Source organism: Solanum pennellii, chromosome 3 (genome assembly GCF_001406875.1).
Source record: "Solanum pennellii chromosome 3, SPENNV200".
Classification (NCBI taxonomy): Eukaryota; Viridiplantae; Streptophyta; class Magnoliopsida; order Solanales; family Solanaceae; genus Solanum; species Solanum pennellii.
Window position 1 is genome coordinate 4047800 of NC_028639.1, and position 26426 is coordinate 4074225.

At 30.0% G+C, this 26426-nt stretch overlaps 1 protein-coding gene across 1 annotated transcript; it reads left to right on the forward strand.

Moving 5' to 3' along the window:
- The first annotated feature begins 6330 nt into the window (after nt 1-6330).
- Nucleotides 6331-7028, forward strand: LOC107013897. Its single transcript, XM_015213774.2, has one exon. The coding sequence runs from the start codon at nt 6440-6442 to the stop codon at nt 6773-6775; it is 336 nt and encodes a 111-aa protein (XP_015069260.1). The 5' UTR covers nt 6331-6439; the 3' UTR covers nt 6776-7028.
- Nucleotides 7029-26426: the final 19398 nt, after the last annotated feature.

Sequence of the window (26426 nt, forward strand, 5' to 3'; positions counted from 1 at the left end):
GTGATCCTTATATTGTTGAAAGGAATCCACATATTCATGATCCTGATGATGTTTTTCCTGGACTTGTTATTAAGATTGTTCCTTTCAACAATAACAAGTCCTTGAGATAGTACATAATTTGTTGGAACATTTTAACTGCTTTTTTTTAGCCTCAACAAATATATGTTGAATAAATTGCTCTGTATATGTATAGAAATAAAATCATGTGGGGAGCATAAATTATTATAGAAATTGTATAGATATATATATATACTTCTTGCTTTGAACTCGTATTTCCTTCTTAATTTCTTCATGTTTGATCATACAATTTGGACTTTAAATTTGATAAAGTTGTGTTTGGTTATGATATTTAAACAAAATTCCGATTTTAAATTCTGAATCTTCATATAGGTGGAATTTTAATTTTAATTTGCCTTTTTAAAAATAATTAAAACTTGACTCATCTTTATGATGTATTTTGAAAATATTTTTTCCGTGCCCAAGGTTGTTGGGCGTTAAGTACATAAAAAAGAACCTAATTTCCTTTTTAATTCGTCTACAATTTATCTCATTGGATAATAGACGTGTACTGCGTGTTTATGTTAAATTAATACTATTTATATGTATGTTTAAGTAGACAATTAATTATGATTAATCCCCTTAACTATTTGGTCGAGTTATTGTGTCTCAAACATAGTTAGACAAATAGTTGAGGAGATTAATTTTAAGTTATTGATTGAATAATTAAGTGGACAATGTTACTCGTTTAAAGGTACGAAAATACGAGGGGACTTGACAAAAACAAATACAAAGTTTTTACCTAACTTATAGGGTTAAAAGTTAGAGCCACTAGTGGATCGATTGTAGTTAAGGAGTTGACTTACACTCTTCCCTTTTATATAGATTTTAGGGAATATGGTATGAAAAATATTTTAATTTTGGGCAAAATTATTTTTACAATATCAAATTTTATGAAGGATTTTTTACCTTCTTGAACTATTTCATGGTATATTTTCTATCCATTGAACTATTTGATAGTGTATTTTAAAGAGTTCGGAGTCAAAAGGGCAAAAAATATTATCAAAAATTTTAAAAGGCATATCATATTTTTATTTAACCAAAAGGGCAAAATGCTACTACCAAAGCGATTTTCCTCTGACACATATGAACATCGTGTTCTCCTTTGAAATTAAAAATCGCTGCATGATCAGCGATTTTCTCCCAATATTTTTTTTCTTTTTTCGCTAATATCGTTATTGTAGCAGCGTTTTTCACAGATTTTTTTTAAATTTTGTTTTCATGAAAATTGCTGCTTTGGCAGCTTTTTTGTTAATTTTTTTTTTTGAAATCGTTGTCTGGGCAGCGTTTTACATAAATTTTCTTTTTTAAAAAGCCAGTGTTTTACTTTTAACTGCCTTGGTAGCGTTTTTCCTGGATTTATTTTTCTTTTCCTTATTTTTTTAAAATCACGTTTATTAAATATAAAAATAAAAACTATGATATGCCCTTTTGGAAATTTTAGCATTTTTTTGCCCTTTTGACTTCGAAGTCATATTTTAAAGGTATATATGTGCCAACATAGACACGCTACTATGTATAATAATGCAATATTTTTTATGTCCACCTGGACACATATATACCTTTAAAATGCACTATTAAATAATGCAGGAGTAAAAGGTCATTCCAAAATTTAATATCGCAATAACAATTTTTATCAAAGTTCGAATATATTTCAGACCCTTTTCCTTAGATTTTACAGTAATAATTTTTGACAATTCACCAAAGAATAGAAGACCAAAGTCCTTAGGGTTTTGTTCAAATATTGTTGGTTTAGTTTTATATTTTATGGGCAATTTTAATGAAAATGTCATGGTCTTAATCATAATATACGTGCAACACTTTTTTGGCGTGCCTTTAGTGTTTGGAATTTTGACAATTTCTGTTGAAACTGATGCTTATGTATGTTGTGTCTGAAATGAAGTAAATTACATTTGGCCAAAATTGTTGAAAAGACTTGAATGACGACTGGGTCAGCTACTGTTAGTTGGAATATTTTTCCAATTAAAGGTTGGTTAAAGTTTGATAAATTAGGTGACTCATTTCATTTGGGTACAAAACTTTTTGAAGAAAATTGTGTTGAGTTTAATATAAATATGTAATAGAATGTTAAAGAATATTTTTGGGATAGTTTAACATAAAAAAATTTAGCCCCCCACAATTCTTGTCACAAGACAAAAGTTGATCCAGCATCAATTTCTTTTGTATTTTATTTAAGGTATAATATATATATATATTCTTCAATTTTGAGTATGCATAAATAAACACTTAAATTTGTACAAGATTAAATAAATAGACATACAGTACATGACACCCTACATGACAATTTGTGTCTGACATCACATGTGATGTTCGGCATGTATTATGCCACATAAAACTCGTGTGTCTACTTGTTCAGCTTTATACAAATTTAGGTGTTTACTTGTGCGCATCAAAAATTGAAAAACCTCAATATGAAATATGACCAAATTAAAAAATATATTTATATATTAAATCTTTATTTATCATGGACTGAATATAGTAACATGAACCGTCTCAGGTGATATATATGGGGAGCTAAAAGAGCAAAAAAAAATTGTCAAAAATTTTAAAAGAGCGTATTAACTTTTTTTTTAATCAAAAGGACAAAATTATTTCTGACGGAGTGATTTTTTTCTAATTTATTTTTTTTAATACCAAATCAAATTGAAATCGCTGCTATATACAGCGATTTCCTTTTAAGTTAGTCGAGGCATTTTGGTCCGGGCTCCACCATTTGCTAAATTTCTTTTTGACAAAATCGCTGCGGAAAAAGATTTTTTTTTTTGATAAAATCGCTATCATAATAGTGATTTTTGTTTTTTTTTTTAAAAAAAATAATACGTCAATTTTATCAGAAGAAAATCGCTTCGTTAAAAGCGATTTTATCCCTTTTGATTTAAAAAAAATTAATGTACCCTTTTAAAATTTTTGATAACTTTTTTTGCCTTTTTAACTTCGGATTTTTATATATATGGAGTCGATTGAAATTGCCAAATTGGCAAATCCCCAATGGTCATAACATGTTGCATTGGTCAATTTGTATGCACATATACTTTGTCATTATTCGACAAATATACTCAAAAATAAATATTTAAAATTAGTTGTCAATTTAAATAATCAAAAAATAATTGTTATTTTTTTAAATTCTGTCCTTAATAATTACATCATTTTGTTCAATCGAAAAATTATATAAAATTTTAATATTCTTGATACAATAGGATTATATTATCAAATTACAATTTGTATTAAATTTTATTTGAAGAAAATACATGATCTTAACGTGACAAATATTGTAAACGGAGTAGAGTAACATGTTAGGGTGATTATCAGGAATTGGCTAAAAAAATCCACGATTACAATAATTTTCTATTAAGGCAAGTCTCTTACTGTCTCTCTTATGATTTCGCTTTTGATTTTTGGTGAAATGATTATTTTCCGCTCAAATTTTAAGAAAGAAAAAATTCTAAATAATCATGCACTTAATTAATAATTTAAATTATATTAAATATAATCAGCAAAATTTCCCTTTGATTGATTCGATATTTTTTCGTTTTAATAGTAAATCACTTATTAAAGAGAGACCTGCACATTTTATTTGAAACAATAAGAGATATAACATGTTTATGATCTTGTATAATCAATCTATACCATCTAAAAAGATATAAAGTAAATTTGGCTGTGAGTATATATATTTTTTAAAAGGCCAAATTTTAATGAGGTCAAAATTTAAACAATGACAAAAAGAAAAAGAAGAGAAATTGATCTAAAATTTTGTTCATAATATATAAATGTGATTTATTTGACATTTAATTTGATTTCAACTGATATTTATATTTTTTAATTTTAAATATACACAAATAAATAATTTTATATAAAATAAAATATAAATAAACCAAATATATTTATCTTAACTCATCCCTCTTACTTAAAAGTATCCATGTAAATTTGGACAAAATTCTTCAGGATGATCTGGACAGACTCCTTTATATACAAAAGTAGGTGGCAGTTTCTTAGAAGATAGAAATTTAGAAATCCCGAGTTTTAATATGAGATTATAATTTATTTCTTCTTAATTTATAATTACATTAATTCCTTAAAATGTAACATAAATTAGAATATAAAGAGTATCTCAAATACATATAATTGATACATAATATATAGTTTGAATACATTAAAGATTAGCTCGGATATATAATATGTATCTTGATACATTAAAAATTAGCTCAAATACATTATCAAATACATAATATATAGCTTAAATACTAACTCAAATATATTAAAAAAATAAAAAACTTAAGTGATTTTTAAAATAAAAGAAAATATTAGAAATTAGGTAAACATAAAACCTATATTTGAGTAATTTTGATACAAAGTTCAAGACGTGTAGAAACCAAACTCAAACATGACATGGCATGGCGTTGTGGACAACCTATGACTCATCTGCTTTGCGTGACCTTTCTATAACTTGATGCAAAATTACCAAAAACCTCATACATGTGCCACGTGTCCTATCCATTATCAAATAATACACAAACTAATCTAAGTACACCCCTCACTTAATTATTCTTACTCACCAAATAAATGGTTTGGACACCTAATTAATAGCCACCTTCCCTAAAAAAGATTTGGTCAACCACTTGACAAGATAACACCACTTGTATTTATATTTATATTTATATTGATACATAAATATTAAATTGTTTTTTTCTTTTTCTAGATTAGTAAACAAAATCATCTAATATCAATTCTTATTATTTTCATGCGTGGAATGTGTCTTTTTTTTCGCAGTTTTACTAGCTATCATATGATTAATAAGGAATCATCTACCATGTATAAGGGAAAACATAATTTGAACTCGTAAAAATGAATTTTGTTTGACATATATACTATAATATCTTTCATGGGAAGATAATATACTCTCTATTTCAAACTTATTTGGCATACTTCAAATTTTAAGAGTAAAAAAAAAAGGACAATTTTCACATATAGCAAACAAAAAATTTATATTTGTATGCTATAGCAAACTTTGCATAATTGCGCTCCATAGCAAACATAAAACTGTATAATTTGCTATACATATACAATTGTATAATTCGCTGGCCTAAATTGTATAATTCGCTGACCTATTTCGCTGCAATTGTATAATTTGTTTTGCATACAGTTGAATCGAATTAAAATGTATGTATATTGCATAATTATAAGTGTATAGCAAGAAGATATATGTTTTTCTCGCTTTATACAAAAACAGAAACACAATATATACACTTCTGTTGTATAAAGCTAGAGAAAATTGTATTTCACTGTAATTGTATAATTCGTTGGCCTTTTTCTATGAAATATTTGAAGTAAAATGTTTGTAAATTGTATAATTAAGTGTATAACACGAAGATATACATTTTTGCATGTGTGTATACAATTTTCTCTCGCTTTATACAAAAGAGAAACAGAATTATACACTTCTGTGTATAAAGCGAGAGAGGCGAGTGAGAATGGAGAGTGGCGAGCGAGATTTTTGGGAGAGAGACGCTGACAAATTTTAGCTAATGTTTGCTATGGAGCACAATTAAATCAAACCCTAGCTATTCCATTTAATTTAGGTTATTAGTTTGCTATTATATACAATTTTCCCAAAAAAAAATGCACAAAATTGACAATTTAATATTTTTTGAAACTTTTGAATTTTCAGCTATTATTATGACTTCAATAGAAAAAGAAGTCATTAAGATAAATGACTATATGTGAGAAATTGTTATAATATCAAGGTAATAAGAATATAATCATAAAGAGAAGAAGACAAGAGAAGTAGATAGAAGAAGAGGAATTTTTTTCTTATTCAAGTGTATACAATGGTGAATGATATCTCTATTTATAGTGTTGAGATATCATAGTCAAAGGTCACCTTGGAATTATACATAGTTATCATCAAGGTTCATATCACCTTGAAATCTTATCACATTGAAAACACTAATACATGAATCCAATTAATTGTTGGATAACTCTAATGGATCCATCCGCATAACACAATAGATTCATAACAGAAATAAACTTAATTCTATCGCTAAAAATAGTTTTTTCTCCAATCAAAATAAATGATGGCGCGTTTACTTAGTCAAAATTTTCACAAGTAGACGAAATAAAGACGAAATATATACTTGAGATGAACTTTCAATTTCAACTGCCTAAACCAATAACCATCAAACACGACTGAATATAATACCAACTCCTACCTCCCCAACCCAAATTCATTTTTTTTTCTTCTATATATATAATAATAATTAATCCCTTCTCAAACAAAAAAAAAACTCATTCTTCTTCCTCTGTTTTTTTTCTCAAAATTTTTCTCTGTTTTTTTCAGGAAAAAGAAAAGCACAGTTAATTAATTATGGCGTTCGTTTTAGTATCAGGAAAATCCAGCAAAGCACAATTAGTAGCGATAGCAGATGCAGCTTCGTTTTACTGTGCTATTTTTGTATTGGGTTTGCTTTTGATTAGTTCAGTGAAAGAGAATTATTCAACTGATGGAGCCGTAATGAAAGGGAATCAGTTCTTGAGTCGGCCTTGTGATGAAATTTATGTGGTTGGAGAAGGAGAAACGTTACATACGATTAGTGATAAGTGTGGTGATCCTTTTATTGTTGAGGAGAATCCACATATTCATGATCCTGATGATGTTTTTCCAGGTCTTGTTATCAAAATCACTCCTATAAACACATCGTAGATATCTAATTTACTAGGTTTTTTGTTTTTCCCTAAATCCTGCGAGCAGAGCAGAGTAGAGATAACTCTGCTTTGCTCGCGGAGATTAGATTTTTTCTCATGGGAATTAATTTTTTCTTTTTGGGCTTGTGTAAATTAATGATGAGAATAAAGATGGTGGAGTTGAGACTTGAGCTATAGAGGTTCAAAAGATCTTGTAATTTTATTAGATAAGTATATATATATTAATATTAGTAGTATATGCTTTGGTTATTCCCCTCTTCTTTGATTCTTAGAACAACTAAATCCATCTCTCTGTTTTTATATTTATTTCAGTTCTGGTTCACTAAAATCACAAAACACATGATGAATTATGATTTGATTTTTCATTCGAATATGATATCTGCATATAAGTCTTATTAATTTGAATTCACGCGGCGTAGAATTCACCATTTGAGAGAAACTGTTTTACTGATAAACTTAAAAGCATTCTTATGATACTGCTGTCTTCATTCCATATTAACTTAATTTTTGAGATATTTTTATTTTTTAAATTAATTTAATTATTCAGTTTTTAAAATTAATTTAAAGTATTTTTTAATTTTACTCTTCATTAGATTGGAATTAGTAATTAATTAATATTTAATCATTTTATTTATAAATTTTTGACAATTATTAATAAAGATAAAATAAAAAATACTAGATTCAATTTTATTTTAATTTATTTTTCTTAAAAAATATAGAACATTTCAAAAATTAATTAATATGAAATAAAGAAGCACGTTTTGAAGATCTAATTCGCTAGATTACCTTTTTTTCAAAAAAAAAAATATGTAAAACTACGATACGACATAGAAGATGTGGAAAAACAAGAAGAGTAAGTAACTATTTTCATTTTCATCATGGTTTTTTTGATTATGTTTATTTTGATTAATATTCTGTCACTAATACCAAAAAGAAAAAAGAACTTTTATTGCGTGTAATGGAATATTGGATAATTTCGTAGGAGTAGCAAGGAAATTCATAATAAGGGTCAACCAACTACTAATTTAAAAATTAAAGTAGTTTATCAATTGATTTGGAAAAAGATTTAAAGAGAAAAATCATCTAGCAAGGTCGAATTCATGATCATAGTATCCACTATTTTGTACTTATTTTAATTTTGTTTATATTCTCGGTCAGATCACTAGTTTATTCTCATTTAATTTATTTTATTGTTTTTAATTGAAATTTTTGTTGTTTTTCTATATATAGATTTGTTGTTTTTATTTATTTTTTATATTTAGATCATTTTTATTTTTTTTAATTTATTTTATTTTTCTCAAATGAAGACTTTATCAACATTTGTTGTTTTTATTTCTTATTATATATAGATTATTTTTTTTTATATACTTACCATTTTGATTGATTTATGCAAATATAAATATTTTTTAATATTAGAACTTTATTGTATATTTTTTAACGGTACATATGCTAATCAAATATTAGCATTATATGTTACTCAATATATTTCATATTTTATTAGCATGTATTATTATTTTGTAAATAATATATAGAAATAATTTATAACAATTTTAATATTAAATAGTTAATATTTCATGTATTGTAATCTCTACGTAACGAAATAATATCTACATAACTAATATCCACATAGCTAATACCCGCATAAATAAACCTAACATAACTAAACCCTGCATAACTAAGCCCTACATAAGTAAATCCTGCATAACTAAACTTTCCATAATTAATACCTACATAACTAAATCCTGCATTGTTAATACATGCATAACTCTAACCAATAACCAAACAACCCCATAATACATGTATAACTAATACCACATAACTTATTCCACCTTCTACCATACATAACTTTATTCATAGATTCCTTCGTAAATTATGTTGATATTAATTATGTAGGATTACAAAAATGCAACCAAACATAGTATAAGTCATGTTGAATTTTCAACCTAGTAAAATTTTTTTACCAAACATTGTAAAACTAATATAATATTTTATACATAAATAACATGCCCTCTTATACCGTAATCAAACGGCCCCTTAATTGTATGGGAAAAATAGGAAAAAATAATCTGTTGTCAGCAAGTTATAACGTATAATATATAAGCTTAATGAAAAAGAACATTGATGGAATATGTGCCTTCACTTAACAAGTAATGGACCAGGTCCCTTACTACACTCCAGAAAATTACCAGAAAGTTAAATGCAGTAAAATCAACACAATGATTCTACGTGGAAACCTCCTTGCTTAAGGGAGTAAAACCACGACCTGTTCCACAGGATTTTCAATTGTTTTCACTAATCTTCAAAAGCAAAAGTAAAACACGATTACAACAAACGTAAGAAAGAGTTATCAATCTTACAATTAAGCAATAATCCCTATTGCTTAACAAGCCTAAGTAGAAAACTATCTACCCACTAAGCTATCCCACTTGGACAACTTAGACTTTCAACACTACCCACTGATTCCTTTATAGTTTCAGGAATAGTTTACAATATAAGAACAAGAGAATATATTCCTAAACAGCTGCACTAAAAAGCTCCAGAGATTTCTGCTGTTCTTGGAATGATTCTGCCTTTGCTTGGTAGTAGCCTTTGCAAGAGTTCTTGAAAAGTTTTTATCAAGTTGCAAAAACTACACAAAGTGTTTAGGAAAGTGCCTTTTATATGGGCAAGTCACTTTCCTAAACTTCTTTGCCATTGGCTGGAAGAGTCACACTTTCTGACGCCATCGGGAAGTGTGCACCTACTTTCTGTACCGTCTCCAGCTGGCAATCGACTGGCTCGTCATCATGAGAGCCTGGTACCTCTACTAGGTCCCTGGGTTTGTTTCATCTGCAATACTCAAATAAGAAACTCTATCAGGTCCTTCTGTTGAGTTGAGCAATTTTTTTCCTTGAAGATGGCCTTCTGTTCAAGCTTGTGAATTTTCAGAGAAAATCCAAGTTTAATTTGCCAAGTCTTGAATTTGTGTTTGTTGGAAAGAGATAATATAAATTCCCACAAATTCGTTGAAGTCATCCCATTGGCTGAAGGCCTGCTGTTGGAAAAGCTGTGCACCTACCGCATCAGAGATGACAGCTTTTCTGACAGCTGTCTTTTCGTCCTTTTCACGTCGCAGTCTTGCGGGTACCAGGTCCCTTGCTTGCGGGAACCAGGTCCCTTGCAAACTTCTATATGAGTTCTTGAAAAGGCTTGCTGGCTGACTTCCTTCTTTGGATGAATGAATATAATATGCTGTTTGTCATGCTAAAAGTATCAAACATAAAGAGTTATTATCCGTTGGACAAACACCCTCCTCCATTCTGATTGGTGTAGTACACTGACGCCTTACCAACCTCTGACGTGACAGCTTTACAGCTGTAACCAATTATGTATCTGATGGAGGAAACTCTGTCTGGTACCAGGTCCCTGCATTTGCGAGATACTGAAACATACAATCTCGTTCGCTCTTCTTATTAGTGTAGGATACTGCACTTTTCACCTACCACCTGACATGACAGCTTTTATGACTGTACCCCATTTGTATCTGAACGAGAGCACTCTGCCAGGAACCAGGTCCCTGCATTTGTGAGGATCATCAAAACACCTAGAATATAACAAACATTGATAACACAACTTTAAGAAGATAGACTTTGGATTAAAATTTAAAAGAAATTTGATTTAAATGGAAGGGTGGATTCAAAATTTAATTAAAATCAATGAATTTTTATAACAAGGTTAAATTAATATTTATTTAGTTTCAGTTTGCTTATCTAATTTATTTTTTTGAAGCATGTTTGAGTTAATTTGTTTTAATTTTTTTTTAGAAAATAAAAAATATTTTTTAAATATTTTTGTAGTACTGTTCAAATAAAATTAAAAGAAATTCTTTTATACATTTAGTATAAAATTAAAAAGTAAAAAATAATAGCCTGGACCGACTTCTAAAATTAGCTTATTTTGAAAATGCTTTCAAAAGAGTAATTTTTGGCGAAAATAGTTCGTATTAATTAGACCAATAAATCTAAAAAACACTTATGGGAAATAATTAAAGTTAGATTAAAGCTTTTTAAATGTTTTTAATTATATTTTTCTCAAAAAAGGCTTTTAGGAAAAAACTATTTTATTAGCTTCTACAACCATTTCTCTACACTTCAAAAATATTTATTTTCTTCCAAAAACACTCACTAATGAAAGAAAAAAGTTTGGCCAAAAACGCTATAAATTAAAATCCATAAATTAAAATTCCTAATTTATACTCCTTCGATCGTATTTTATATGTCATATCTTTTTATAAATAGTTGGTCCATAATGCATACTTGTCATTTCATAAAATAAATGCATAAATTATCATATTCTTCATTTTATCCTTGTGAGTTATTAACTTTGAAAATATACATTTGACCAACTTAGAAAAGCTAAGTAAATGATTCATGTTCATTGGTTAAATTAATTAAGCAAAATAAATTAAGTCATATTCATTGATTGAAAACTTGAGTTCCAAAAAATTAAATAAGGTAAAAATATATAGTTACATTATTTCTTATTGCAAAAAATAAAAACATAACATACAAAATGAAACAGAGGAAGTATAAGTCAAGTGTTCTACATATTTTTATTTAAGATTTTTTTTCTACTTACTTTAATTTCTCGTTAAATTAAATTCAACAAATAAATTTAAACAATAGAGATGTACAATAATAATTCAATTCATAACCACATGCTTATATAATTTTCCTTTTTTTTTTTGGTCAAAAAGAGCCAAAGGGCTCAAAATTTATTGCTTATATGTTTTTCCGAGAGGTCATGTCATTTTGTTCTCTCTACATTGTTGAAAAGTTCTACATCTAAATCAATAAATAAATAATTATTTTATATGAATTTGAACATTATTATTTTTATTTATAAGCATTAGAGAAAGATTCATCTCAATTATTATGTACTAATGTTAGGCCCTCACTAATTCAATGATTTGTTATGCATCAGATATTTAACTTTAGACGTGAGGTGAAGTCTAACAATAATGTTGAAAAATGTCATATTAATTGAAAAAAAATTCATCTTCATATATAAAATCTTGATAATTCTCCTTCACTAACTAATTTTTGAAATTGAATTAGACTTAAAATTTATTTATTTATGTTTATTGTTAATGTGAAATTGAATTAGACTTAAAATTTATTTATTTATGTTTATGTTAATTAGTCGCATGAGCTATAGAATTAAGACCGATACAATTGATATGCTTGAAATAGAAATTCCTTGAATGTAGACTCATCATATGATGAAGTTGAAAAAGTTCTTATTTTATGTGAATTACATATATTTAAATTATTTGATGTTGACGCAAAATATGTGTTGTCTATTTAATCTACTTGAAAAAAATAAAGACTGATTTATTTAAGACTAATGCTGGATTCATTTAATTAATGTTATCTCTCGTCCTATTGTATTGTAGCTAGTTCAGCCATGATTAGGCAACTTAAAGCTAAGGACATTAGGGGATGTTTGGTACAAACAGGAAAATATTTTTCTAGATTCTTTTTTTTTTTTTAAATATTTATTATTTTACTTTTTTTAATATTCTAACAAAGTTTATACGTAATCAAGCAAAAACTATAAAATCTAATAAAGTTTATACGTAATCACCGACAAAATCTGTTTTCCTTACTTATATAGTTATATTAACAAAATTAATTTTTTCATCTTAATAAATTTCACTTTTGGAAGAAAATATTTTTAAAAAGTTTTTATACAAACAAATGTGGAGAAACAAGAAAACATTTAAAAAAAAATTAATCTCCTCATACTAAATACATCCGAAATAATTAAATTGGGAGAAATAACTTTTACAATTCAAATATGGGAAAATTATATATAATAGCAAACTAATAACCTAAAATAAATGGACTAGCTAGGGTTTAATTTAATTGTGCTCCATAGCAAACCTTTGCAAAAAATTGCCAGACACCTCTCTCCCAAAAATCTCGCTCGCCACTCTCTCATTCTCGCTCGCCACTCTTCCTCTGCTTGCCTCTCTCGCTTTATACACAGAAGTGTATAAATTGTATTTCTGTTTTGTATAAAGCGAGAGAAAATTGTATATACACATGCAAAAACATATATATTCGTGCTATGCACTTAATTATATAATTTACAGACATTTTACTTCAATTCAATTGTAGACAAATGCAAATTTTATGCAAATATAGCAGCGAAAAAGACCAACGAATTATACAATTGCGAATTATACAATTGCAGTGAAATACAATTTTCTCTTTTATTAATCTCATGTTTAAGTGATAACTTTATCATTTAATAAGCCTAATCAGATACCACACTGCACATTAAGCTATCACCACTAGATGACTTAGAATTTGACTAAGCAACACGTAGATTGCCCACTAAAATACCACGCTCTGGATGACTTAGACTTTACTAAGCAACACACAAGGTGCCCACTAAATCAGTTGGACTCAACTGATTTAAGATTTTCACACCAAACAACTATCTGATTCCTTTATAGATGTAGCAAATTTACAATGTATGTACAAAAGAATTAATCCTAAGACCATTAAGATTGCAGCTCTATTTGGTTCGAGTTGATCTTGAGGATGAATTTTCGCTTTTGTGAGTCTTTGCAAGAATTCTTGAGAATTTTCAAGTTGCAAAAACTAAAGTTGTAGCAACCTCCGAGACCACGCCATTGGTCTAGGTCTTTGCCCTTTTTGCCACAATTGGAGATTGTGCACCAACCAACTGTACTTTTTCTAGCCTGACAGTGAGGAGTATGTCGCACGATGTCCCTTCACAAGATTACTGGGTTTGTCAAGTTATCAGTTGGAGACTGTGCACCAACTATTTGTACCTTTTCCAGCCTGGCAGTAGAAAGAATATATCGCACCATAAATCAGATCCCTTCACAAGATTCTTGTCAAATTATTAAAACTATATATATANTTTTTCGTAATTTTATTTCATTTTTATGCATAAAAACTGAATGTCATTTTTTTATATTAACGGTGGAGGCTAAGAAATATTCTTCAAAAAGAAAAAAACAGAGCCATTCAGCAAGAAAGTACTGCTGATGGTGTGATGTGCTTCTATTTTATTTTGGTAAGTGTGCAAATACGTTTCTGTTGTTTGTATCTTACTATCTAGGAGCTCACTGATGCGATATATAATTTTATCAGAATTTAATAATTTTAACTCTAGATATATACATATAAATTTATTAAAAGTGTACAACTAATAAATTACAAACTCAGTGTATAATTAATAAATTACAAAGTGAATCAAATAGATGTTAACTCCCCCTTAACAAGAATTTCAAAAAGAAGAAACACATAAATAAATTATCAATTTTAAGATTATGAGTTCGAATCATCAAGAAAGTAAATATGAGAGCTCTTTTGGATAGGATTAAAAACAATAAATTCAACAACTTATACATTTAATTAACGTTATTTAAATAGTAAAATTTTTAGTCGCAGACTCTCCCACTAGCTTTCCCCTTCTTGTTTGATATGTTATACAAAATTATAAAAAATAACAAAAAACTTAACCGTAGTAAGAGTTGAATAACTTGAGCTATAATTTACTGTTTATTTCATTTTAACTCGAATAATATATTTATTATTAACTCAATTTATTTTAATTTACGTTTAGCCAAAATTAACGTAGTGCTTAAGGACCACCAGAAAGATTTGGTGCTATTGGAATATGAAATTCATGAAGGTATTCTGATTAGACACCCTCCATAAATAATTGTAGTTAGCATTTTTTTAAAAGGAAGAAAATCATATGTTATATGAATTGCACATTATGTGGTCATGATTAATTACATATATTTTTATAGGTAAGATTTTCTTTGGGTGGTGAGTAATGATGTTAATCACCCATCATTGTTGAAATTTAGTAGCCACAAGATATTGTAATCGTAATAAAGAAAAAAAGATTATTTGTCACAAATTCAAAATTTGTAGCTATTTTTATAGCTTAATCTGGTGACAATTGTACTTGTATTCAATCGCTAATTAAAAACGTTGTTAATATGTGTTGAGGCTAAGTATATACCATCAATAGTTTTGGGTTATAGCTAAGAATGTATATTGTTAGTCTTGAAATATATAAAATTAGGGAAAAAAATTAAATAATCAAGCTAACATATGGTAATTAATGGGTTTGTTTGTATTAAAACATGTAAGCTTCTCTTTCATCTTTTATACAAGGGAAAAGGCTCAAATATGCATCGAACTTTTAGAAAAGGATCATTTATGCCATTAGTTAAAAGTTTGGCTCATTTATGCCATTACTGTTAAAGAACATTGAATTTCTAGATAGCCGGATAGCAACGGTTTTCTTTTAGCTCCTCGCGGATTCTCTGTATTCTCTTCCGAACAGCGGATTTCTTCTTTCTATTAAGAAATTCTAAAGAAAAAGTCCCTCGGACGAGGAAAGAAGGGGCTTTTGATCGAGATAGGTAGAAGAAGCACTGCAAAAACTGTGGGAATTAAGAACTAACTTCGTTCTAGAAAAGGCTCATTCATGTCATTATATTTTAACGGTGGTTTTGCAAAACCATTTTTGACACGTGCCCAATTATAATTCGGCCATGTCATATTTTTAATTAAAAAAATAAAAAAAATAATTCAATTTTTATTCAGAATTTTGATTATTTTTATTTAAAAAATTGATGACGTGGCAAGTGATAATTCGGACAACTTATCAATTTATTTAATAAAAAAAATAAAAAATAATTAATTCAATTTTTTTTTTCAAAATTATGATTTTTTTTATTAAAAAAATTGAAAACGTGACCGAATTATAATTGGCCACATGTCAAAAATGGTTTTACAAAATCACCGTTAAAAAATAATGGCATGAATGAGCCTTTTCTTTAAAGGTAATGACATAAATGAGCTAAACTTTTAAGTGATGGCATAAATGAACCTTTTCTGAAAGTACAGTAGCATATTTGAGCATTTTCCCTTTATACAAATCAAAACAATCTCTCAGTTATCACACCCATTAATCTAATAATCTATCTTCTAAAATATCTCACTTCTTTTCCTAATGTAACTTATCAAATTCAAAATTTGAAAATTTCATTCATCCAATTTTAAAAATTATAGTTAGGCAAGTCTAATATTTTATAATTATACAACTAAATATATTAGATATTTTTATTTATATGTATATTTCTTTGGTTTAAAATATGATCTATTTGTATATATTTCATAATTTTAAGACACATACAAGTATTCCATTATAAACTTTAACTACAAATACAAGATATATATATGTAACAATTAATTCGTTAACATAACTGTTATATATCATATTGTTTATACAAATAGATATACTTTTCAACTATAATTTTTTTAAAAACTTGATTCAGTTATATACCTATACAATTATTATATATAACTAGTCGAATTTTTTTTAGTGAAAAAAAAGAAAGAAGTCATATCAGGTAAGGAATTTTAATTAGATATAATAACCATAAATTAAGGAATCATTTTCCTTATTTATAACAAAAATTGCCACATCATATAAGGGGACTTAATAAATAATTTGTATAATCAATGAAAAAAAAATTAAAGTATACAAACACATTTAGCCATTAAAATTATAGCTAAACTATGTAAATAAACAAACTCTAGCTAAAGAGGCCTATTATATTTTACATTTTAGCTTATGAAATTTCCCCAAATAATTATAGCAAAAATAGTTTTTGTGAATATCCTCGATCTAGTAAGCACGATATGATTACTTGTGCTGGTTTACAGCGAAAATATGTACAAAGACTCGTATGAAATACCATAAAATAGAAATTCTATGTAATTGTCCATTAAAAGTAGAGATGACAATGGGTCGATTTGAGTTTAACCTATAAAATTTTTAATTTGCTTATGTTCCATCTTGCATAACGATTTTTTTCATTTTCAACCCGCTTCGCATGAAGTCACCGGCTCACCGCACATAATTTTTTTAATATTTTTTTTCTGGTTAAGTTTGATACTAAAAATAAAATTCATAAAAATAAATTTATTTTTTCATTAAGTTGTATTAATTTAATAGGATAACGAATTAAAAATTTATTTTTTAGAGGTTAATTGAGAAACAAGTAAGCAATTGTATCACCTTTACCTCTGCATATTTAATAATATATTTTAAAAATATATATGTGCCCACATGGGAATTTTTAACCAAACTAAGCCATTATATAAAACAATTTCCCAAAGTAATACATTTTTCTAAAATTTTACAAAACTAGTATAAACGTATTTCACAGTAACGTTTTAGGGTATATTTTTTTTAAAAAAAACTAACAGCATTAGGTTGATATACGTTACTGTAAGTAACGTTTTACTCCTAAAACGTTATTTTCAGTAACGTTTTACTCCTAAAACGTTACTGTGAGTAACGTTTTAAGAGTAAAACGTTACTGTGAGTAACGTATATCAATCTGACGCCATCAACTTTTAAAAAATAAAATATATCCTAAAACGTTACTGTGGAATACGTTTATACTAGTTTTGTAAAATTTTAGAAAAACATATTATTTTGGTGAATGGCTTTATATAATAGCTTAGTTTGGTTAAAACCTCGCCCACATGGACACTAAAGATATTGCATAATTATAAATAGTAATGTGTCCACGTGAGCACATATATACATTTAAAATATACTATTAAATTTTGCGGATAAAATATACACTATTAAATAGTTTGGGGGGGGGGGAGGGGGAGATGAAAGGTCCTCCATAAAGTTTGGTATCGTAACAACAATTTCGGCCAAAGTTGGAGTATTTTTCAAACCCGTTTGTCTTTTTTATTGAACTATTTTCATTTATTATCTTTAATATTTTAGTAGCTTTAATGAAATTATCTTAATAATAATGCTCTATAACTCTTATAACATGCAAAAAGTTAAAAGTAAGTTTGAACCCACATAAAATCATAAATACCCGTAATCCTTCCCGCCCCACATTAATTTTAAAAAATCCACTTCAACCCGCCCAACATTCGNCCCCCCCCCCCAATTTTAAAAAATTAATTCGCTTGAACCCGTCCAACATTCCACCCGCCACACACAACCTTAAACCCGTCCCGCCTCGCATAGCCTTCAATCGACCCCGCCCCACATCTGCCCCATTGCCATCCCTACCCCAAAGATATTACAAAAAATTAGGTAATTGTATCTTCTTTTTTTCCTGAAAAATTACAGAAAATTAATTATATGTATATCATGTATATAACTGTTGCATATGACATGGGTAGAATACATATGATCTGTTTCTTCAAGGTCCAACAATAATGAATTTCAAATTCTTCACCCAACCCCCTCAAATCTGTTTTCAACTTTGAATTCGAGCTCCAAAACATACTGCTCAACTAATTAGTGAAGTATAAACTTGAAATTTTGACAACAAAATACAGCTTTAAAATCACGATTCAAGGTTATATTAATTCAAATGCGAGTTTATTTGAGTGTTGAATCGTATTATCAATTATTGACATTCAACAAAAGTTGCTAAATCTGATTAAAAATTTATTCACCTAAAACTGTGGGTGTTGGAGAATCTATAGAATCAACTATTAACAAAGTTGTTCGTTTAAGATTAAACAGAGACAGTAATAGGGCAGCTCTCCTTTGGCGTGTCAGCTGTAATGTGTGATAAACGGCATATGCCAATAGAGATTGTTAGGTTATGGAGTCTGATTAATATAGATAACTGTTTACGCGGTTAAGCCTATGCGGTGAGGTTGCCAAGGGGTTATGGGGGGCGGGAGCCCCTATCCGAAGGAGGGGTTCGGGGCAGCTCCCCGATCTAAATTTTAGGCTTTACTATTTATTCTCTGTAATAAAAAATACTCTGATTTATTAATATATATACCCCATTGCCGTGCAAGTTTACTCACGGGGTATTACCACGAAATATTGATCTCTCTCTTTCTCTCTCTAGATCTTTCTCTTGAAAGTTCTTGTGTTCTTAATTCATAAGTGTGTGTGGATTCGATCCTACTGTTTCACTTATAATAACTCGTCTTTTTTCATTTTTTCTGCTTCTGATTCATTACAAAAGAGCGTTTCCACACTTTTATAGAGCACTCATTCTCAATTTAAGACACAGAATAAACCATTGGAGCATCAGCATATCCTGTGATATTTATGCTATAGCCTGTGTTACCTTTTTTAGGGCAAGAATATGGGAGTAACTTTTTTATCCCTTTACAATTCCATATGGTGAAAGGTCCTTTTAAAAAAAGTGTGTTCATCAGATTCCCCAGTTGCCTTCTCCATGAATTTATAGGTGAAATAAAAAAAATGTTTATAAAAGACCTTCAAACAGCATATCCTCCATCATATTCTTTTTTCCATCTACATTATATTTCTAATTTAAAAAAGAAATGAAACTATTTTTGACTGTGTCGCAGTAAAAGCTGAATTCATAAACAGATTCCTAAACTTGTCGGGGTTTTCCCTTCAGGTACCTCAACTATGCCATTTTCCTATTGAATCATTGAATCACTCATAATTTGTTCCTTTTTAAATACTTTTGACTGATTTCAATCAGCTTTTCTATTGTAAATGCCTTCAATTGTGTTCGTATTGTAATGATTTTGATTGAATGAATGAAGACAAACTATGTGTTAGTCTCATTTGTTTTCTAATGTGTTCAAATGACTTTTTTTAAAACACAATTATTCTCAAATAGTTTCACTATCAATTGGACTAATGAGTTCTGGAACAACATATATATCCCCTATCAATACCCTTCACAAAATTTGGTTCCACATCAGCCAACGGTGTTTAAAAGGAACAAATAATGGGTGATTCAATGATGCAATAGGAAAATAGCATAGTTGAGATAGCTGGGAGAAACCCAACAACTTCATACATTTGTTTATGTATTTGACCTTTAATTTTCGTAGCATATTAGTTTTCCATCACAATAATTAACTAATTTTTTTCCCCTTCCATTTGACATATAACAGAAAAGAATAAAGTAGTGAGAAATATTTTCAGGTGTCTGAGCTGATTTGTTTTTATAAATGATCAGTCATATATTTGGATAAGATGTATCAAGCTTTATTTCATAAATGTATCAAGAGTTTGTAGTTACACATAGAATGGCTAAGAATAAAACTACGAGTCTAATGTTACAATGTTGAGCTGCCCAATATTATGATTAACAGGGCTAGAGTCCTCTGGGGAAAACACTATTTCGAACCAATATTATAAACTTAACTAATTCAAACTCCAGAATAATTCCCCGAGTTTGAAAACGTACATTTGAAACTTCGGAACTTTTGCAAGAACCTTTGGATAAGTCACTTTGTAACTTTTGATACATTTTCCTGATAGAAAATTGTGTAATCTGCTGAACCTCATCCATCCTGTAACCTGAATTTCCATAGTGTTAATTTCCTAGCTTTGGATATCTTTTGAACCATCCAAGCAGCTTGTGAATTCTAATTCATCAGACCTATGTTTAAATCTTCATTTAGCAAAAATAATTTGATACAAAAATTAGAATGTAATATCATTCATAACGGTATAACAGCTCTTTAAATTAAAATGTACATTTGAATGTATACATCTCACAGTCGCATTCAAATGAATTGGTGGGTTCAGAACAAAGTAAACAAGATTTAATATTTGAAATAACATGAGAACACAACAATTCACTTCGAAAAGTAGAAAAATAGCTTCAAGACATTACATTGTATTAAGAGTGCCCGAAGGGCATGTAGATTAAGCCGAGACAGTAACAGGGCAGCTCTCCTTTGGCGTGTCAGCTGAAATATACAATTGCATGCCAATAGAGAGTAGCCCTATCACTGTTTCGCTTATAAATTCAAGAATATATTTTTCATTCATCAACTCTCGTTTTTTCTTTCTCTGGTTCATAAAAGCAGAGCTTCCATGCTTTTATAGGCAGTCCTTAGCTTAAGAGACGGTATAAAGTATAAACCCTTGGAGAGAATCAGCATAATGCTATGTGATTTTTGGTTCTAGTTGTGGTCTGCGGATATCTTCTTGTATTATGAGATTGCTTTTTCTGTTAGGACCGAAAATAAGCAGGTGTAAACGCGGAAGCTAGCAATGCAAACCTCGAAAGACCACGAGTAAGAAGACAACGAGAAATATACCAAAAGACACAAAGATTTAACGTGGTTCGGTCAATCGACCTACGTCCACAAAGGAGATGAGCAATCCACTATAAATATGAGAGTACAAAATACAGAGAGAAACAACCTCAACCAATTCACTCGGAATACATGGGAGGTTCACACAAGTGATAACGTATCAAGCTTGTGACCCACAAATTCTCTCCCTAACCAAAACTCTCAAAGCCCTTAAGACTACATTGTGAATGCTGATTAAGTTAGAAGGAACATGCCTCTATTTATAGAGTCCTAAACCTTTTCCTACCTGAAAAGGATTAGTCAATCCAAAACCTTTTCCTAAAAGGAAAACCTATTTATGGTAAGAAATTTAGGGCAAATAAAACCCAACATTTTCTAGGGGAAAAAAATGTGTAACTTTCTTATCCCTTACAATTTCATTTCCTGAAAGCAACTCCTTTAAAAATATTTTCATCAGATTATTCCCTCCGGAAAAAGTTGCTGAAAGTTGATTTTATGCCTTCGAAGTGTATGCCCATTGCACTGAAGGAGTGAAATACAGCATATCCTTTTATCATATTCCTTATTTTTTCTCTTCTTCTTATTTCTTTTACATTTCTATGTTACATTATCTATTTGGTTTTGATTTTTAGGATTCCAGCGCTTTTAGAGGCTATATGAAATGAGGAGTACTGCTTCCTTTGCCTGACAATTAGACATAATAAAAGTTCGAATAAGGTGCTTGTTGTGTTCACTCGTAATAAAAGTTCCAAATATATTATCAGTTGTGCCTGTTCTAGTCTTTAAGACATTTGAAGCTGCATAACTGCAGCAGCGTATATCAACACAGTCCAGTACTGGATGCTATATAAGAAAAAGCACAAATTGAAAAAATATGTAGGTATATGGGGCATAGGTTTGAAAAACAGACTTGCTGGTGCAAGAAACTAGCTAGGCTGGTATTACAGAAGCAGGCTGCAAGAAATTCATGAAAAATACTAGAAAATCACATTGAATCGCTTTGATATAATTTTCCCTAGTATCAACGAGATTCAACAATTTATATATATGTAATAACTAAAAACTCATTTTCCCTAATTCAAATAGGATTCAATTGAACCCCTTAGCTCTTGTCGCGTCTTATATATGCAAGTGCAACACAGCTATATGGGGCAGAAATTCAGCATGAGAATCTTGCCGGTGTAAAAAACAAACTAGGGTGGTATCATATGAAAGTATTTGTGTGTAACATTGATCTAGACTTCGACGCCAATTGTCCAGCTTCACCATACTTGAATGTATTAAGTTGTAAGGACTGCTTTTTGTTTCACACAAATTCACTAAATTAATACCATCTGGACGTGTTGAAAGGTGCAAAATGATTTTAAACTGCCACAGATAGTTAATTAGTTCAACTGGAACAAATGATGACACTTTTGAGTAATATGAGAGAACTCAGAAAGACACTTTTGAAAAATTTACTAGCCTAACTAAGTGAGAGTGGCACTAGGAAATCAAAAAGCCACACGAAAGCAAAAACAACCCTACATATTAACATAGAAATGTCGACATGGACAAAGGAAGAGGAAAATGAGGAATATGACCAAGGATATGCTGTAAAAGAGTCAAAGTGACACACTTCGCAGTCACAAAAAACACCTAATATACTGATACTAACATTCAGAAACCGAAAAGCCACAAAATGAAATGGTACAAGGGATACGAATGCTCCCCATTTTCTGACCCTAGAAAAAGCAAAAAGACACAAAAATGGCAGGATATGCTGATTCTCCATGGGTTTATACCCTTTTAGGAACTGAGAAGGAAAATGATCTATATAAGCTTGGAAGGCTCTGCTGTGATGAAACAGAAGCAGAAAAATGAGAAAAAAAGAAAGTTGGTGAATAAAAATATATTCTTGAATTTATAAGGGAAACAGTAGTAGGGCTACTCTCTATTGGCATGCAGTGATATATTTAAACTGACATGCCAAAGGAGAGCTGCCCTGTTACTGTCTCTGCTTAGTGTATTTCTGATGCAATACCTACTGTATCCGCCTCCGGGAAGTCACTGTGTTCTTGTCTAACAAGAATAAACAGTGATAGGGATACTCTCTAATGGCATCCGGTTATTTATTCATCACATATTTCAGATGAAATGCCAAAGGAGAGTTGTGCGGTTACTGTTTCTGCTTAATGTCATAACTCTGATGCAAAAGTTGTTTACAAACTCTATCCGCCACAGCCGAGTTAAATACAATGTGATATATACTGATATAGCTTATAAACACCATAAGTGGAGTCATGTCGCTAGCGGCGCCTAATTGCAACGATGAACATGCATGAAAAAACACAAATTTAACTATAAAAAAATATAATTAACAGAAATCTCTCTAAAAGAAACATCATTATTGAACCTAGGAGAGATTTGATTATTTGGATGGAGGAGACATGAGATATGTCTATTGCTTCTGAGTAAATTCATGTGCTGAATGATCAACAAATTGGGATGTGTCCTAACTTCTTGCAATTTTTGCAAGAGACAAAAGGACATGCTTCGTTTCCTTGAATTAGACTCTTTGAGTTAAACTTCTCTCGGCACCAGAAGGAGCAGTTGAGAAAGAAAATGAGGCTGATTTAGTGGAGAAGCCTGAAAAATGTGAGTTCTCTCACTATTTCTCGTCATGTTTTAACACTGAGTAAGATCTACTAATAGAGGGAAGGAGAGATATCATAAGTATATTGCTCATAAATGTGGAGTAGAAATTATTCAACCAATTTAGGAACCGAAACAATTTCAGTTCTTGTACAAACTTGGGTAAGGGGCCACAAGAGCATATGACCCCTCATCTCATCCCAAAGGCTTCACAGTCTAGTGAAATATGAGGCAATGTTTGAAGTTCTCTGGGAAATGGAACAATGTCATTTGAAATTGGATGAACTTAGACCTATTTGATCACCCAAAATCTCTCATTAATGTTCAAAAAAGTTTCCCTATTAGTGTCATTTACCCTGAAACACTAGTAGGAATGTTCCTAGATAAGGAATAAGTGATCCAAGCAATCATCATATCGTTGAACCTTGTCCAAGTAAGGGTAATCTTCAACTTATAATAAATGCTAAGATCAGTCACCTTGCCCTAAACAAGACGTCATCATGAACGCCTTAAATATCACTATAAATCCATTGTGAAACCTTTGAATCAGAAGTAGAATAGAGTAAACCTCTGCTGAATCAGAAATTGAACCCTATCCATATATATTTTTTTGAAAATCAATCAAAATACAAACTCTAGCTTCAAGGATATGTTGCTCTAATGAAAGTAAAAAGTTTAGTTAATTTGCCTGCTATGTTACCATGTTAGAATTAAGACTTGCAAAAATCAGATGGGAATTTCCCTGGTGGAAATGCCTCGGCTTAACAGGAGAGAAAAAGAAGATTATATAAACAAAGAGAATGATTAATGTACTTACACATAAAATGGCTAAGAATAAAACTACAAGTCTAATGTTACAACAGTAAAATGGTCTTTGAGCTGCAGCTGAACCACTTGGCCTTTTCCGAATTAATGTTGAGCTGCCCAATATCATGATTAACAGAGCTAGAGTCTTCTGGAGAAGACATTATTTCAAACCAATATTATAAGCTTAACTAATTCAAACTCCAGAATAATTCCCTGAGTTTGAAATGTATACATTTTAAACTTCCCGAAAATCTTCAAGTACCTTTGAATCTCATCCATCCTATTTCCAAAGTGTTAATTTCTTAGCTTTGGGAATCTTTTGAACCATCCAAGCTGAGATATACAATTGAGTAGAATTTTAGTTCATCAGAATTATGTATCAATCTTCAGTAAACAAAATAATATGAGGATTAAATAGAAAAATTAGAATGTTATATCATTCATAACGGTATAACTGCTCTTTAAATTTAAATGTACATTTGAATATTCACATTCAAATGAATTGGTGGGTTCACAACAAAGTAAACAAGACTTAATATTTGGAATAACATGAGACACAACGATTCACTACGAAAAGTAGGAAAATACCTTGAAGACATCACACTGTATATATTAAGAGTGCCCGAATGGCATGTAGATTAAGCAGAGACAGTAACAGGGCAGCTCTCCTTTGGCGTGTCAGCTGAAATATACAATTGCATGCCAATAGAGAGTAGCCCTATCACTGTTTCCCTTACAATTTTTCAAGAATATATTTTCATTTTCTAGTTTTCTTCTTTCTCTGGTTCACCACAGCAGAGCCTTCAATGCTTTTATTGGCATTCCTTGTCAGTTTAAGAGACTGTATAAACCTTTGGAGAGAATCAGCATATCCTATGTGATTTTGGTTCTAGTTGTGGTCTGCGGATATCTTCTTGCTTTATGGGATTGATTTTTCTAGAGTTACAAATTGTGGCAACTTTCTTATCCTTTACAATTTCATTTCCTAAAAGCAACTCCTTTAAAAATATTTTCATCAGATTCCATCAAGAAAAAGTTGCTGAAAGTTGATGCTGCATGATTTTATGCCTTTGATGAAGTGTGTGCCATTTGACTCAAGGAGAGAAATACAGCATATCCTTTCATCATATTCCTTATTTTTTATGTTCTTCTCTTCTCTTTTATGTTACATTTTCTATTTGGTTTTGAATTTTGATATTTGTTATTCATGCGGCTTTTCAATTTCCCTAATTCCACTCTTGCTTATGTCATGGAATTTTTAGAGGCCAGGAAATGAAGAGTACTGCTTCCTTTGCCTGACAGTTAGACATAATAAAAGTTCGTGTAAGGTGCTTGTTGTGTTCACTCGTAATAAATGTTCGAAGTGTATCAATATTTCTGCCAGTTTACTCTAAAGACATTTGAAGCTGCACAACTGCAGCATCATATATCACCAAAATTCACTAAATTAATACCATACCACCGTGTTGAAAGGTGCAAAATGATTGTAAACTGCCACAGATAGGTAATTAGTTCAGGTTAGCGTGATATGCAAACTGGAACAAATGATGACACTTTTGAGTAATATGAGAGAACTCAAAAAGACACTTTTGAAAAAATTTACTAGCCTAATTAAGTGAGAGTGACACTATGAATTCAAAAAGCCACGAAAGCAAAAACGACCCTACATATAACATAGAAATGTCGACATGGACAAAGGAAGAGGAAAATGAGGAATATGACCAAGGATATGCTGTAAAAGAATCAAGTGACCACCTAATTAAGTGATACTAGCATTCAAAAACCGAGAAGCCACAAAATGAAATGGTAAAAGGGATATGGAAGTTCCAGCTTCTGACCCTAGAAAACACAAGAAGACACAAAAGAGGCAGCATATGCTGATTCTCCATGGGTTTATACCGTCTCTTAAACTGAGAAGGAATGATCTATATAAGCTAGGAGTGCTCTGCTGTGATGAAACAGAAGCAGAAAAATGAGAGTTGGTGAATAAAAATGTATTCTTCAATTTATAAGGGAAACAGTGGTAGGGCTACTCTCTGTTGGCATGCAGTGATATAGTTAAGCTGATATGCC